This window comes from Vipera berus (genome assembly GCF_964194415.1).
Source record: "Vipera berus genome assembly, chromosome: 1".
Classification (NCBI taxonomy): Eukaryota; Metazoa; Chordata; class Lepidosauria; order Squamata; family Viperidae; genus Vipera; species Vipera berus.
In genome coordinates this window covers 117,781,534-117,797,446 of record NC_138202.1, presented here as the reverse complement: position 1 = coordinate 117,797,446, position 15,913 = coordinate 117,781,534, and the positions used below count along the sequence as shown (strand labels likewise).

The following is a 15,913-nucleotide window of genomic DNA, read 5'->3' as shown; positions in this document are numbered from 1 at the left end:
GTTTACATTCCAATTCCAAAGAAAGGCAGTGCCAAAGAATGTTCAAACTATCGCACCATTGCACTCATTTCTCATGCTAGTAAAGTTATGCTTAAAATTCTACAAGCTAGACTCCAGCAGTATGTGGATCGAGAACTACCAGAAGTACAGGCAGGATTTCGAAGAGGCAGAGGAACTAGAGATCAAATTGCTAACATACGCTGGATCATGGAGAAAGCTAGAGAGTTCCAGAAAAACATCTACTTCTGCTTCATTGACTATGCTAAAGCCTTTGATTGTGTGGATCATAACAAACTCTGGCAAGTCCTTAAAGAGATGGGCATACCAGACCATCTTATTTGTCTCTTGAGAAATCTATATGCGGGCCAAGAAGCAACAGTGAGAACTGGACACGGAACCACTGATTGGTTCAAAATTGGGAAAGGAGTCCGGCAAGGCTGTATACTGTCGCCTTGCCTATTTAACTTATATGCAGAGCACATCATGAGAAAGGCAGGGCTAGATGAATCAAAAGTTGGAATTAAGATTGCCGGAAGAAACATCAACAACCTAAGATATGCAGATGATACCACTCTAATGGCAGAAAGTGAAGAAGAACTAAAGAGCCTCTTGTTGCAGGTGAAGAAGGAGAGTGCAAAACTTGGGTTGAAACTAAACATTAAGAAAACCAAGATCATGGCATCCGGCCCTCTCAACTCCTGGCAAATAGATGGGGAAGAAATGGAGGTAGTGACAGATTTTATTTTCCTGGGCTCCAAGATCACTGCAGATGGGGACTGTAGCCAAGAAATTAAAAGACGCTTGCTCCTCGGGAGGAAAGCCATGGCAAATCTAGACAGCACACTAAAAAGCAGAGACATCACCCTGCCAACAAAAGTGCGTATAGTCAAGGCTATGGTCTTCCCAGTTGCAATGTATGGCAGTGAAAGTTGGACCATCAGAAAGGCTGAGCGCCAAAGAATTGAGGCCTTTGAACTATGGTGCTGGAGAAGACTCCTGCGAGTCCTTTGGACTGCAAGGCGATCAAACCGGTCAGTCCTAGAGGAGATCAACCCTGACTGCTCTTTAGAAGGCCAGATCCTGAAGCTAAAACTCAAATACTTTGGCCACCTAATGAGAAGGAAGGACTCACTGGAGAAGAGCCTAATGCTGGGAAAGATTGAGGGCAATAGAAGAAGGGGACGACAGAGAATGAGGTGGCTGGATGGAGTCACTGAAGCAGTAGGTGTGAGCCTAGATGGACTCCAGAAGATGGTAGAGGACAGGAAGGCCTGGAGGAACATTGTCCATAGGGTCACGATGGGTCGGACACGACTTCGCAACTAACAACAACAACAACAATGTCCCTCTTCAGATCTACAGTGTAGAAGTTAATAAGAAGATTCTAAAATCTTGCACCATTTCTACTTAATCCTTTAAATACACTACTTACAATATTTTTAAGAAACCCTACATTTGCAGTTCAGGAGAATTTCGGTACCCTAACTGTTCTGATTTCATTTTTGGTTTAGACAAGAAATCCTCTCGGGAAGAGATCCAAATGGGAAACTTGGGACCAGGTATGTAAATTTCAATCTTATAAAAGAAATTGTTTTTTACCAATCTAAAGCAGCTTTTATTGGATAAACCCATTCACCCTTTGCAGCTTCAAAAAAGTGCCAAGCTCCTATGTCTCCTTCTACATGTCTGCTTACCAGAATGTCACCAATCCGTTTCATTGTAGAGATGTAAATGCTTCAGTTAGACCAGGGGTAGGCCATCTTGGCTCTATTATGACTCATGGACTTCAGCTCCCAGAATTCCTGAGCCAGCCATGGCTGGCTCAGGAATTCTGGGAGTTGAAGTCCATGAGTCATAAAAGAGCCAAGGTTGCCTTCCCCGGAGTTAGACGCAAGTAGTCCTTGACTTGTGACCACAATTTGCACTGAATTTTCAAATGACCAGAATTTTCATTGCCGAGCAAGGTGGTTGTTCAGTGAGTCCCACCCAATTTTACAACCTTTTTTTGCCATGGTTGTTAAGTGAACCACTGCAGTTGTTAATGAATCATTAGGCCATGAGCGAATCTGGCTTCCCCCATTGACTCTGATTGACAGAAGCTGGCTGGGAAGGTTGCAGATAGAGATTACACAACCCTGGGAAGCTGAAGCAACCTTCGTAAATACATGCCTATTGCCAAGCACCTGAACTTTTGATTGTGTAACTACGGGGATCCTGCAGCTATTGTAAGTGCAAGGAGCAGTCATAAGTCATTTTTTCCAGTGCCATTGTAACTTTGAACAGTCAATGAATGAATGATTACAAGTTGAGGATTACCTGTTCTTGCTTTGAATAAACCCCTTCAAGCATTGAGCTTGTTAATCTTTCGCGATGTTATCTTTAGTAGCCGTGATGCTTTCATCACTTCTTACAACAAATAGTGACGTTAAAGCTTTAAGCTAGAGACAATCTAAGAGTCTCTAGCTTTACCAGAATGGAACCAAACTGTATGGATTCTTATTACAGCTCATTGCTCTTTTTCACAGGCGTACAGCTACTGCACACACAAACCTAACCCTCAGATTGATCAAACTCTTTCAGGAATTAGGCTTTGAACTCAAAACGAGTGAGTTAATAACTTCATTAGACTGCAGAGCAGAGAAGAATTTCTTCTAAGCCAAGGGTTATACTTGAACTTTGAGCAATGTGCCAGAGGTTACCCTGAAAAAGAGAGAGAAAGAAAGGGTCAGACTAAGGAAAGATTTCCTTTCCCCTGAATTGCCCTTAAAATTAAATAAAATTCATAACGAATTGTTTGTATTCCATACTGAGTAGTTTCTGCTTGGCAGTTCCATTAGGACCTGGCTTGCAGTTAGCATTATTGGTGACAAGAAGAGGAAGAGTGCAAAGGGTTAGGATTAATGTGTGGCAGGGAAATAAAAGATGAGCCTTGCTTGCTGGTTGTTTGGTAAGCAATAATGTGATTGTGGAGGAGGAAGGAAGCCATTATCTTTGCCAGCTTCACCAGAGAATTTCCCTCCCATCAATATCTCTCTTGATTTCAGACTACTCTACGTTGAATGAACGGGACCATAATAGGACATTGGACCGGTCTGGGGAAGATATGGAACCTATGAAGGGAGCACCACTGGTGGTAAATACTGGGATTTTGGTTGATGGAGATCTTTAGAGAGCCTTTTTGGTCAGTGGGGCATCCTTGCCCGAATTGATGGCCTCCTTATAAATTGATCTGCACTCCCATATTCTCCTGGCACTGTAGCTATAAGAATTACAGTGTGACACAGTCGGAGGCCAGTTATTTGGAGAAATTAGCTCTGCACAGAGGAAGCTAGGAAAGAGCAGAAGTTACTGCATCTCTGTGGTGGTAGAAAAAGAATTTTATGAAATTGCTTTTGAGCAAACTTTGAACAGACGATATTTTTAAGAAGATAATGTCTTGAGAAAAAAAATGCAAATATTAACCATTTCTTCCCCTTCCTCCTTTTAAAGTGATGTTAACACTTTTAACTGAATGACTAACCAACCCTGTTGACTCCTCCCTTCGTTTGGCCTCTACTTTCTCTGAGTGGATTTTTAGTTAGGCTCTTTGTCTCTCCCTTTCTCCCTCTCCTTCTCCTACTTGGAACCCAGTGTGCTGCTCTTACTAACCATACATATGTCTACAGCAGGAGGAAAGGCACGAATCCCTTGAGGAAATTGACCAGTTGCTTTATCCTCCTATGGTATGTCTTTGCTTTCTGATAATAACCCTCTACTTCTGTGTTTGTTTGTGTTTTTTTTTAAAAAGGGGGTGTTTGCTGAATCCTTATTTTCCCCAATCATACTTTACTAGGGTCAAATCCTGTGTATTTCTTTTACACAAAAGACATTAATATTTGCTGTTGAGGATGAGCAATACTTAAATTACTGAGGTTTGGATTGATTCTATGGGATTAGATTGCCATGGATAAAGCTGCCCTTTGCTGTTTTTCATTATAGCTAATGTTAACTTGTTTGTGTTTTTCCACAGCAGAAGATCTAGAGATGCTACCATCTGCCTTCTCAGTTTTGGGTTCATAACATATTTTATATAACTCTTATGATGAAATGGACTGAGCTTTTTTTTTTTTAAACCTTGGGGCCATGTAGCCAAATGACTGGGTCCCTGAGCCCACAGGGTCTCACCTCTCCCTGTAGAATTTGAACTTCTGGACATCATATTTTTGTTTTTTATTCAAAAAAAAATCCTAAAGACCAAATACTCTTGGTGGATCTCATTACACAACAAAGGCAGATACTTAAAAAATACACATTTATGATGCAATCTACAGAAGCCGATGGAAACAATCGGAGCAAATGGATGTCAGCCAAACTCAATCATACTGGAACTTGTTTTTATTAAGGAGATGCTGACTCTCTTCTTCCAAAAAGCAGAGAGAGAAGCCATCTCCATCTTCTCTTAGCCTATAGAATATATTTTTGTGTGTCACTCATGTTTGCAACAAAGGATGCTGGGAATACTGGAACATTCCTAGTTGGGGGGAGTTGGTGGGGAAGGGGCAAGATGACAAAAGGGATCAGCTTGGGAGTGATTGCATTTGCGTCATCTGCCCTTCAGGATGCGCCTCTTTGAGACAAGTACCTTCTTTATCCTCATAGGCTGAGGACAAATAATAGATTTGTCTCTTTTTTCCCCTTCTCCTGTCTCTTAGTTGCTTCTTGATGGCCTTTCTGAGATGGATCAACTCAGAGTTTAGGAAGCTATTTATTTGTGGGAGAAGAGATGCTTGGGGCTTAGTGCTTTAAGGGAGGGAAAGAGGATGGAGCATGTTAAATGACAGTTGGTGGAAGGGGCATAATAGTCTTCATACCTAGAAGTGTCCATTTTGCTTCTCAGTGGAGAGGGCAGTGTGACGCATCTGGTTTTGGGTCACTGACTTAAGTGGTGACTGCCCAGGTTGGGCCACAAATTGCAGAGAGAGCTTGATGAGATAGAAAGCTTGGTGAGGCAGGAAGTATGAGGGATAGAAGGCCATTTGTAAATATTGCCCATATCCTCCCATGCAGGCAAGGGAATGAAACTATGATCGGTCACTATTTACTTGTGCCTTTTCTTTCCTACTGTGAAATAGCTTGGTGCTTTTGGCTAATTTCAGGTGCAGAGGGCCAATCCCTAGACCATAGAGATTTTGGCAGAGAGTTCCCTCCTGCGTGCTCTCTCTGTGTCTCTCTCCCTCTCCCTCCCTTTCCCTCTCCCCCCACTTCCTTGCATTGAAATCAAAGAGTCCTGCTGTTGCCCTGGATGTAGTCACAAGATTGGGGAGAGGTGATAGAGACAACTGTGTGGGGGAGACAAGGAACTAATCTATCACTGCTAAACAGAGGAAGGAGAGAAAGGACTCTTGGGTGAGGATCACAATGTGCACCTTAGTGGGTTGCTTCTTCAGGGAATAAGGAATTTAGGGTCTGCTTACAGATCTCTGCCTTTAATCTGCAAAGTAGCAGTAAAATGGGCAATCATGCATTACTCTGGGCACCATATTGGCGCCAGTTGCCCTTACATTGTTGAAGAGGACTACAGCCTCTCTTGCCCCCACAGCTCTGCCTCCACCCAACAACTGGAAGGAATTCGGTTGCTCTTGGCTTCTCTCTGCCTCCCCATTGCACAAGAGGGGAAGGTCTACAGTAGAAAAGTTTTACTGCCTCTGCTTTGTCCCAGTCCAGTTTTTCTTACCTTTTTTTTTGGGGGGGGGGAGAGAACTGAAGATATAAATCAAGGCCCTCTGAGGGGTTGCGCAACTTTTCTAATGTAAAACACTATTTCCTTTTTTAATCCAGATGAACCAAAACTACCCTTCCCCACTGACCAATTCAGTGCTGTAGAAGAAACTAATCACTCATTGACACTCGTTTTTTTTTTTGCTTTTCCTCTGCACCCCGGGGAAGGGGACATCCTGCTGTTCTTTTTGAGTCCTTACTCATTCTGCAATGCTTTTAAATTGAAATGATTTTTATATAAATAAAGTTTTAAAGTGTGTATTTGTTAAAATGGAATTGACTAATCCAAATCTTACCGAGTTTGTCTCTTGCTGTCTTTTGTGACGACCAATCCTTGCACCCTAAAAACAGGTTTTTGCTTACTTCACGAGGGATTAATTCCTCCTGCCTCCAGTGTGTGTATGTCCGTGTTCTAAAATAAGCACTGCTAAATGAGGATTTGACCCAGTTCTTAAATGGCCTCACCTGCTTTTGCTCATGCAAAGAGAGGGATCATAAACGAATGGGTGGTAGCATAGCATAACATAACATAACATGTTATGTTTGCAGAATGTATCTCTATCGTGTAAAATCTTCATTTGGAAGATTGAATCATCTTGGCAGAAAAAGGAAACACATTTTCAAAAGGCAGGTCATCCTGAAGTTGACGTGTAGAAAGATGCAGAGATTTAACCCTCCCTTACTGATTGGTCTCCTCCTGTGCTACAACATCCTAAATACACCCTTCCACTTCAGACATCACAGACAAGTAGAAATGGTACTTGTGCCTCCAATTTGAGTTACTTCCTGAGACCACTGGTGCAAAAGGTTATTTTAATGATGGAAATGAACCTTAATCCTTTAGAAGCAGCAAGAAAATGGAATGCAAATGCCGATTTCAGGATCTGAGAAAGAAACCGCGGCATCTGTTACCCATCATTTGCAGATCTCTTGTACAAACAAGCAGCACTGTTACTCATTGGCTGTTTGTATGAGTCTGTGGGTATGTGAATAGTCCAGGCTACTGTACACCTGGTAACCTTGGTGTTCTAGATAACTATAATTCCAATTCCCCCTGGCCATCCATTGGTCACGCTGCCTCATATTTTAGAGCAGGAATTAATAACTTTGGGGATCTGCTTTTTCTGTCCTGGGACACCAGTGAAATAGAAAAAAATACAGTGAGAAAAACAGATTTTTTTTTGAGTTGGTAGTTTTTCTACAGGGGCACAAGGGTATTTACCTTCCAAGATCTGAATAGTGCAACAGGTGTTAGTAGCCCAGTTTCAGCATGAGGCTAGATGTGTCATCTAGTCTTCTAAGGAGGTGCCAAGAAAAGTTCTTTTCAAACATCAGCTTCACGGTTCCAACTTAACAGGTGTGGCTAAGTGGCTCTTGCTTCGCTCTTTTGAGCTTCCTATTACATGCGATGGGTGTAATATGGGGGATGTAGTGGAAAGAAGGTGGATGTGTATTCTTTACTAACTTATAAATAAGGACATAAATCAGATGGCTTGAGGTCAGAGCCCACATGCAACCCCTTCCAAAGTTGTTACTGGATTTTAGTTTTGACTGACATGGCATTGTGTTATGAATTGTTATATGCTGCGTTCATTGCAGGTGTTTTAGCTTAATTAAATTCTGATTAAGTCAGTGTGCTGCAGCTGCCAAAAGAGCCGGTTGGTCTGCATTTGTAGAGATAACAGTGTTGAAACAACAATTCTGCTCTACACTGTACCAGTCAGACTGCATCTGTGGTAGTATGGCCAGTTCTGGTCATCATGAGTATACTGAGAACCTTGGAAAAAAAGTAAGGAAGAGCAGTACAAATGGCTTGGGGGCTAAATCCTATGAACAATTAAAAGGCCTGAATATGTTTAACCTACTGACAAAAGGCTAACGGAAGGAATAATAGCGGTTTAGCAAAATTTGTGCTGGCAGAGAGAAGGGGGGGATTTATTCTCCATAATGCCTAAGGATAGGCTGGACAAGAACCTACAGGTGAAAGCTTTGCACTGAAATCCAAATTTGAAGTGGAAGAATTCTTTGACAATGAGAACTGTTAAGTGATGAAGCGGTCTGCTTCCTCAAGACATGGATGCTGCCCCATTGAAAAAATTTCAAGGAAAGGTTATCGTGGAAGAATAAGCAGGCATTGCTCAAAATAGTAGATGCCCAGGAAGAAATACAAAGGATCATGAAGGTGAAAGCCCAATCCAGATAATGATTACCAGGTTACCTCTCAAGGTGGCAATTCAGATCAAAAGAGGACCCCAAACATCTGTAAGTCACCACCAATTGAAATGGGTCAATGCAGCGTGTGGCCCAGTATGAGCGCAGTCTTTTTGATATAGAAAAGAGCCAAAGTGGCTTGGCTGGCAGAATAATAAAATTCTTGGATTGTTTCACTCTGATTTGCTCTCCAATGGTGCTCTGAATTGGTCACTTCCTGCAGCTGCCTTTGCTGTTCTGGTGCTTTACAGATGGGTAGCTGTGAGTTCTTGGGAGTTGTAGTCTCCGCCTATCCCCAGGTGTGGGATTCAGAGACCAGTCATCGCAGGGTGTCCCAAAATGTCTGTCTGCCTACGCAGAGTTTATTGTATTTATACAGTTTTAACAAGCAGGAAAGAGAGCACAGCAAAAGCATGGTTTATTGGTGTACTCCCTTGTCAATCTTTTAAGAACATCCCAGCCAGGGTAGAGTCTCACATATCTTGATGGTTCCTGGCAGTCCTTGGCGGTGCTAATTGGAGTGAGCTCATAGACATGCGGTAAACAAGATACTGAGGCAGGCAGTTTGCTGCACACGGTGCCTTCATATCCTTGACCTCCATCTCTACACCCAGGATTCCAGAAGGGGGGGGGGAGGAGGAACTGCCCTACACCCTTCCCCATTTGATTCAGTGCTCTTGTGTAACAGAACAACGGAGTCAACAAACCAGATTTTTCCTGGTGAGCAAAAGGTGGAGAATGTCTTAGTCAACAGCCTAATTGATAAGTAGAGGTAGAACTTCCTTTCTGGCACCAAATATAGGAATAGGTTGCGTCTTTAGCACAAAACCATGCCTGTTCTTTTACAGCTAAGTCATCTTGGCCAAGTATGCGTCTATTAAAGCTAGGAAGAATATTTGTGCAATGGCAATTGGGGCTCTGAAATGTTTTCTCCAAGGTTCTTTTACAGAATTGTTTCATTTTGGATTGAGTAGACAATTGCAAAGAGATTTCCAAATATTTATTTCTAAAATTTATAGACTGTCCATCGTACCTCAAGGGTAACTTTTTTAAAAATAGGTTTCATTATAGACTTTCAGTGCTTGGATTATTTATTCTAATTATAATTAATAAAACCAAACTTGCACTTGTGATACCAGATGGCTAACAGAGGATTAGAGAACCACAATAAATCACAACAAACAACAGAAATAAGTACAAATATAATTTCTGTTTGAGGCCTAGAATCTAGCTCTACTAAATAATAAAAACATGAAAAGAGCTTCTTTGGACCCTGGCCCATTGCCTGATTCTTTTAAGAGTTTCTCAACCTTGGCAACATTTAAGATGTGTGGACTTCAACTCCCAGCATTCCCCAGCCAGCATTGTCAACTTGAAAAGTTGATGAGATTGAAGAACACTGCTTTTAATGCTTTGCCAAAAGCAAGTAGGGTCAGACTACCAGTATGTGGGATGTATGCCTAAAAAACAGACATGTCAAACACAAGGCCCGGGGGCCGGATCCGGCCTGCAAAGTGGTTTCATGTGGCCCGCGAAGCCATCCTGGAAACAGTGAGGGAACGGCCCCCGCTGCCCTGGCCCTGGCCCAGAGACCCTCCTGCCAGAAACCCTCACATCTGTCCCACTCCTGCCCAGGCCCCCATAGGCACCCTTGATGCGAAATAGAACTGGCCATGCCCACCCAGTAGGCTATATGCACTCTAGCCACGCCCACCCAGTAGGCCACGCCCACCCTGGCCATACCCACCCGGCCCCTTGAGGGCAACCGCAGTGCTGATGCGGCCTTCAGTGAAATTGAGTTTGACACCCCTGGCCTAAAAGAAAGCCAGAATCTTAGTTCAGGAATGCAAGTTCATGCATCTATCAAGAGCTAGGAACAAGATGCATGCAACAAACAAGTAAAAGGCCAGACCACGATTGAAATCCATTTTTGCTGAGAATCTACAACAGTAGCTTCTCTTGCCCAGCTGCTGCACAACTGGATTGGCTTCCCACTTGCTCTCCAGGCAATCTATGTTGGTCAAGTGCAGAGCCTTTATGTCATGGCCTGGACAGTCCCCACTGCTTTTGGCAAGGCACTCGTGTGTTAGTTTGCAGCATTTCTGTGTTGTCTGAGGAGGAGCTGGAAGATTCTGAAGGTCCTGGTAGGCCTCCATCCGTCCATGCCTCAGAGCCTGTTCCTTGAGCTTTAACCCACAATATCATAAGGCTCGGGTATTCCCAGATAAAACTCTTTACTGAACAACTATGATGGGGCAGTGGTTAGAATGCAGCATTGCAGGCTCATTCTGCTGGCTGCCCACAGTTCGATTCTCACCGGCTCAAGGTTGACTCAGCATTCCACCCTTCCGAGGTCGGTAAAATGAGGATCCAGATTGTTGGGGACAATATGCTGACTCTGTAAACCGCTTAGAGAGGGCTATAAAGCATCGTGAAGTGGTATATAAGTCTTTAAGTGCTATTGCTATCACCTAGTCAAGGCAGGGAATTAATAACTGAAACAACCTTACAAATGAAGTCACAGCCAGTTGTCTTCCGAGCAAGACTTTTGAAAACCCTACAAAATCCTGAATTACTATAGCCACTCCACTACCCCTGGCCATGGATTTTGGTGAGGCTGCATCAGAAATCCAGACAGCCACGCTTCCAAGAGGAGAGGCTCCTCCCTGCGCCCATGCAGATCTTAACAATATACAGTTCAATATACATCATAATATGAACAATAGTTCATTTAGTGACCCTTTGAAGTTACAACAGCAGTGGAGAAAGTAACATGGCTTTTTCACACAACTGTTACAGCAACCCCATGGGCACGTGATCAACATTCAGATGCTCGGCAACTGACTCAGGGCAGTTGCAGTGTCCTGGGGTCGCGATCACCTTTTGCAACCTTCCAAGAAGCAAAATCAATGGGGAAGCCAGAGTCACTTAACTATGTTACTGTCTTAACAACTGTGGCAAGAAAGGTCGTAAAATGGGGCAAAAATCATCACTGTCTTTCTTAGCAACAGAAACGTTGGGTCACAATTCAAGAACTACCTGTACATTGGGTCAGCCCTCTCATCCATTATTAAATCCTGGGTGAGAGAGGCCTTAAAACAGGTTGAGCTGATGTTCAGCAGCTGCCACCCGAAACCTGAGTTTCGGAAGACCTGATAAACTAGAGTGAGTTGGAATGTGGAGACACTAGGGAACAATGAGATTCTTGCCCAAGAATGGGCCCTTCATTCCCCCCCCCATTCCCCCCTTTCCTGATGTCACAATCTCTTCTGGGCCCTATTGACCACCTCCCATATCTGAGACCCCCATCGCATACATTAGTTGCACAGTCAAAATTGCCAAAGAATTAGTCCAGTTCTCTGGGTCAGTTCTAAACCAGCAAACCCAGGTCCAGAACAGTCCTTTCTCCCAGGCCAGCAATTCACACAATGCCCACCTCTCTAAATCCTACCTGATCTTATAGGCAGCAGGAGGTTCAAGTGGGCTCAGTGTGACAAATCCTACCTAGAGCATATCCAGGATTCAAGCTGGGCAATGATCTTTGGGTATCTGTAACTTCAGTTACACCAAGGTTGAGCATGTCTGGCTCACCATCAGCAGCATCCCTCAGCTGGGAAACCTGCAGCCACCAAAGATCCTGCAGCTGCCTCCTGAGCTGAAATACTGCTCAGTCCCTAAACCAGGGGTAGGCAACCTTGGCTCTTTTATGACTCATGGACTTCAACTCCCACAATTCCTGAGCCAGCCAGCCAAGGTTGCCTACCCCTGCCCTAAACACTAGCAACCTCCTTCCCTGCTCCCCAGCCACACCACCAAGTCCAAAACAGCACATTGCTGTGTCACAGTGGTCAGTGAAACAACTCAACCCTCTTAAGGCAGCTGGGTGGATTCCAGTACAGTCTGACAAGGTAGAACACCAGCTACCAGCTGCATATTCTTCCATGATCATCTAAAGACCACTTTGATATTGTTGAGGTGCACAGCCCAAATATCCTCGGCACTAGTTTCCAGTCCTGGGGGGACATCCCCCTCCCAAATTTCTCCAGTTCTTCACCACTTGCACCAGCCACATTCAATACACTGTAGTCACCAGTTCCCTGTAGACTATCACTTGCACACCTCTGACCTTAAGCATCTTTTAAATCAATCGCTAAGAAAATAAAAAGAAATATTTTATGTATTGTCTCTATCCAGTGATGGTGTAAGCTCCTCTTAATGTTATTTCCTGCCTGGGTATTTAAACATCAACTCCATCAATCCCTCAGCTGGAGCTTAAAGAGTCAACATTCAAAACACCTGAAGAGCACCAGGTTGAACCTCTTGTGCCTGGAACAAAGGTTCATAATCACTGTGTAATGTCTGACTGCAGGCCCTAATATTTGGGGGTTTGGGGGCTCTTGCTCATGCCTGGTATAAACGTAGCAGGCTAAAATGGCTTTATCACCATCTGGAATAAGAGCTGCTTGATTTGTGCCTACATTACTTCCCTCGTAGCTCTGTTGCATTTATGAAATAATATATCTTGCCTTTGCTTTCACAGACATGTCTTGATTTGCAGTTCTTCTCACCTGTTAGGCAGCCTTGTTCCAAACATAGAAGCTTGGATTCCAGCAGTATTGTTCTGGGACGAAGTGTTCTGTTCTGTTTTCTTACGTCTGATTCCCTGTTCTTAAATTCCCTGTTGTCCCCTTTCCCTTATATTTGCTCCACTATTAGTGTGTAAAACCTTAGGTTTTCTTCTAAGCGTGTTTTAGACTTGTGAAATATACTCTTGAACTTTTTCAGTACTTCAGTTTTTACAAAGTGGGTAAAAACACTTTGAAGTGTCATGAGCAATTTTAGAGGAATAGATTTATCTTTTGGAGGATTTTATTTTAAAAGGCCCACACAAATCTTTATATATTAATTCTAGTGGGGTTTTTCACTGTTTTTCCGTAGACATTTAGGTAGCTCAAATTGTATTTAATTACAAGAACATGTGGATTAAATTCATTAATTTTGAAGTAGTTCTGTAGCCAAACATCCTATGCCACAATTTAATGCAATCTTTATGAAATAATTATTTCACATTGTTCAGTTTCTGTGTTAAGTATGAAACTCAGTAAAGATAATTTTGTTTCAAAATTCCCTTCCTGATCAGCTTTTCATCTTGATAAATTGAGCAGTAAGTTTCTTTGGAAATAATGTTATACACCAATCTTATGGCTGTTCTTACATTTAGGAAATTGTTCTCTAAATGTGGTACATAATTGGCTCCATCAATTACTATAGCTTGATTCTATTAAATTTCACTGGAATTTACTTTGCATTATCTAGCAATGTACAAATAATGCTCTTCCCACCCCACCCTTTCCCCCAAAGATAAACCTGTTTGTACATGACTTATTCTTTTGGCATTTCATTCCTTTTTCATTCATCCTTTATGGAACAGTTCTTGCTACATCTGTCTTAAGGCAATCCTTGAAAAACAGAATGTTTCTACAAAAAAGCCCCTCTTATTTTATTTTGTGTATTCTTTCTAAGATTCTGCCTCTGTTTTCTGAAATTGAACTTTTGCAAATGCTCTTGAATAAAACTCTAGCTTATATTTTGATTGAATAAAATTAATATCCCATCACACTAGGGAGACAGATTGTGAGAAAGTTAAGTCTAAATTAACTATTTTGGCAGAATTACCTTGTGACTTTCCAACCGAATTTACTATTGGCAAGAAAAAAAAGCCAACATTTTTAGTCTTGTGCAGTTGTAACATCAAAGAAGCATGTGGAATCATATTTTTCTCTTGAAATGCACTTTGAGATGAACATCTTCAAATGGTGAGGGAGTATGAATGGATTTCCAGAAAACGTTGCAAACTACAGGAACCATTTGTGCTTCAGTTGGAGATTCAGACCACACAGACTCATCCCCAACAGCCTGCGCCTGTCTTCAACAGGTAAGGGACACAGGGCAGAAAACATCCTGCAGTCAAGAAGGTTTCACATCCATTTGCACTATTCAGGTGACCCCGAGGACACAGATAAACCTCCAAATGACCCCAATGACTCTTTAAAACAATGCCAATGACCAGCTGTCTGCAAGGAATATAAATCCTTCCATTCCCTCACCATCCAGTCAGAGCTGAAGAAGCTTCTTGGATGAGAAGCAAAACGTCTTCACAGAAAAACAAGAAAGTCCAGTTGCCTCGTGAAAAAGCACCTTTAGGACAACCATGACCTGGATAACTGAGAATCTCCATAGACATTTCTCTTGAAATGATTCTTTTAATCCATTTTGATCCATTTGGCTGATTTGGCACAAGTGTAACCAACATTTCCTTTTACCCTAAGCATACAGTACTTTTTTTTTATTGCAAGCTGCGATTTCTGAATTTAGAGGTTATCTTGCAAGCCAGTGAGCTATATTGACTGCATTCTCCAACTCAGAAATTTATGCAGTGTTCTGACACAATTTGACATTTTGGAATAAAGCTGGAATACTTTTTTTTGGATAGATTGTTTTTAATAAGCATTTCACTCTTTTGTAGAGCACCTTTGATTCTAAGGGGTTCCTCAGAAATTAAGGCACCCAAGATCTTAAGAGTTACCATATGCAGTTCTGTTTCAGAATAATTTTAATAGAATGGCTAGGCTCAACGGGAATTTATGACTTGGCATCAGATAAAAAAGATGTTGATCTTTTGAATTGATAGTTCAGACTGTGAGTTTATACACCAATCACTTTAGGGTGATTCTGACTAACTGCCCCTCTCACATGAATATAGTCCATGAGTAACAACATAAACTGGCTTAGTCCACATTTCCTCCCCATGTGTTATTGATACAGCTGTTCCTGAGTTTCAGTTGTATGAATCCCCCCCACACACTTTTCCTATCTTTTTATGGTATTCAATCAAACCAATTCCTAAGCCCCATCTGGCAGCGTTGTATCTTTTGGGGAAAAGCCATGCATATCTACAGTTTTAAATAACATTCATCTTTTCTGCCAAAGACTGTCTATGCTGCCTGTAGAAGGTAGTTCCATGCTGAAATTAAATCTTAAAAGGAAGCAAAGATCTGATTGTGTTTCATGTACAAAATTCTACTACACAATCTCAAGTTGTCCTTGGTTGATCTCAGAAATTAAGAGGGTCAGACCTGGTTAGTACTAAGGTGGGAAACCACCAGAAAATTTCAGAGTGATAGGCTAGACCAGGGGTGTCAAACTCGCAAGTCATGTGATGTGTCACCACGTATTGCAACTTTTTTTCCCCTTGCCAGCAATGGGGTGGGTGTGGTTTTTCCCATGATGCATCCGGCCCGTGGGCTGGCAGTTTGACACCCCTGGGCTAGGCTGAGAAGTCAAAAATGGTTTTGGAAAAGGGTGATAGCAAATCACTTCTACACCATCACTTCTACATCAGCTAACCCACTGCACGAATGTGTTGAAAACCTCATTAGGAGCCAAGCTCAACTTTAGGGAGTTTATTTTCAAGAATTTTATGGATCAAGAATCTATCACTGGCTTCCTGCCAAAAAAACCTATCTCTGATAAATATTGGCATCCCTGAGATATCTGACTACTTTGAACCATGGCTGTATCAACATGATGCCTATGTTTTTGTAAATCTTTGAGGAGGATCTTGCAAAATGTACGTGTATGTACACACACACACACACACACACACACACACAAACACACACACACCCCAAATACATTGCTGTGAACATTGCAAACTTCTGCATATTTATACACATTCACATTCTTTACAGCATTTTTCTGAAGTTAATAAAAGCTGGATCCATAGCACTACTGATTTATTGAGAATTTTTATAGAACTGAATTATTCTGAGTTTTCCACAGAAATAATGATCTATGTAAAATAATCTATAAGTAAACCCTTTTTGTTTTACTTGTCAGTCTGCAGAAAAATATAACATTTTGAATAGTACCTTTCTTTTTATCT

The 15,913-nt window shown here is 42.1% G+C and overlaps 1 protein-coding gene across 14 annotated transcripts in view; it reads left to right on the top strand.

Moving 5' to 3' along the window:
• Nucleotides 1-6,329, top strand: part of CTNND1 (catenin delta 1) — a 71,565-nt gene extending 65,236 nt beyond the window's left edge. For 9 of the 14 annotated variants that reach the window (XM_081343750.1, XM_081343752.1, XM_081343742.1 and 6 more), the window contains 4 exons: nt 1,512-1,559; nt 3,045-3,133; nt 3,666-3,722; nt 4,010-6,329. In XM_081343750.1, coding sequence (XP_081199876.1) covers nt 1,512-1,559; nt 3,045-3,133; nt 3,666-3,722; nt 4,010-4,021 — 206 coding nt within the window. In that variant the 3' untranslated portion in view covers nt 4,022-6,329. The remainder of the gene's footprint in view (nt 1-1,511; nt 1,560-3,044; nt 3,134-3,665; nt 3,723-4,009) is intronic. The other 5 variants (XM_081343747.1, XM_081343744.1, XM_081343743.1 and 2 more) reach the window with 4 other exon arrangements.
• Nucleotides 6,330-15,913: the final 9,584 nt, after the last annotated feature.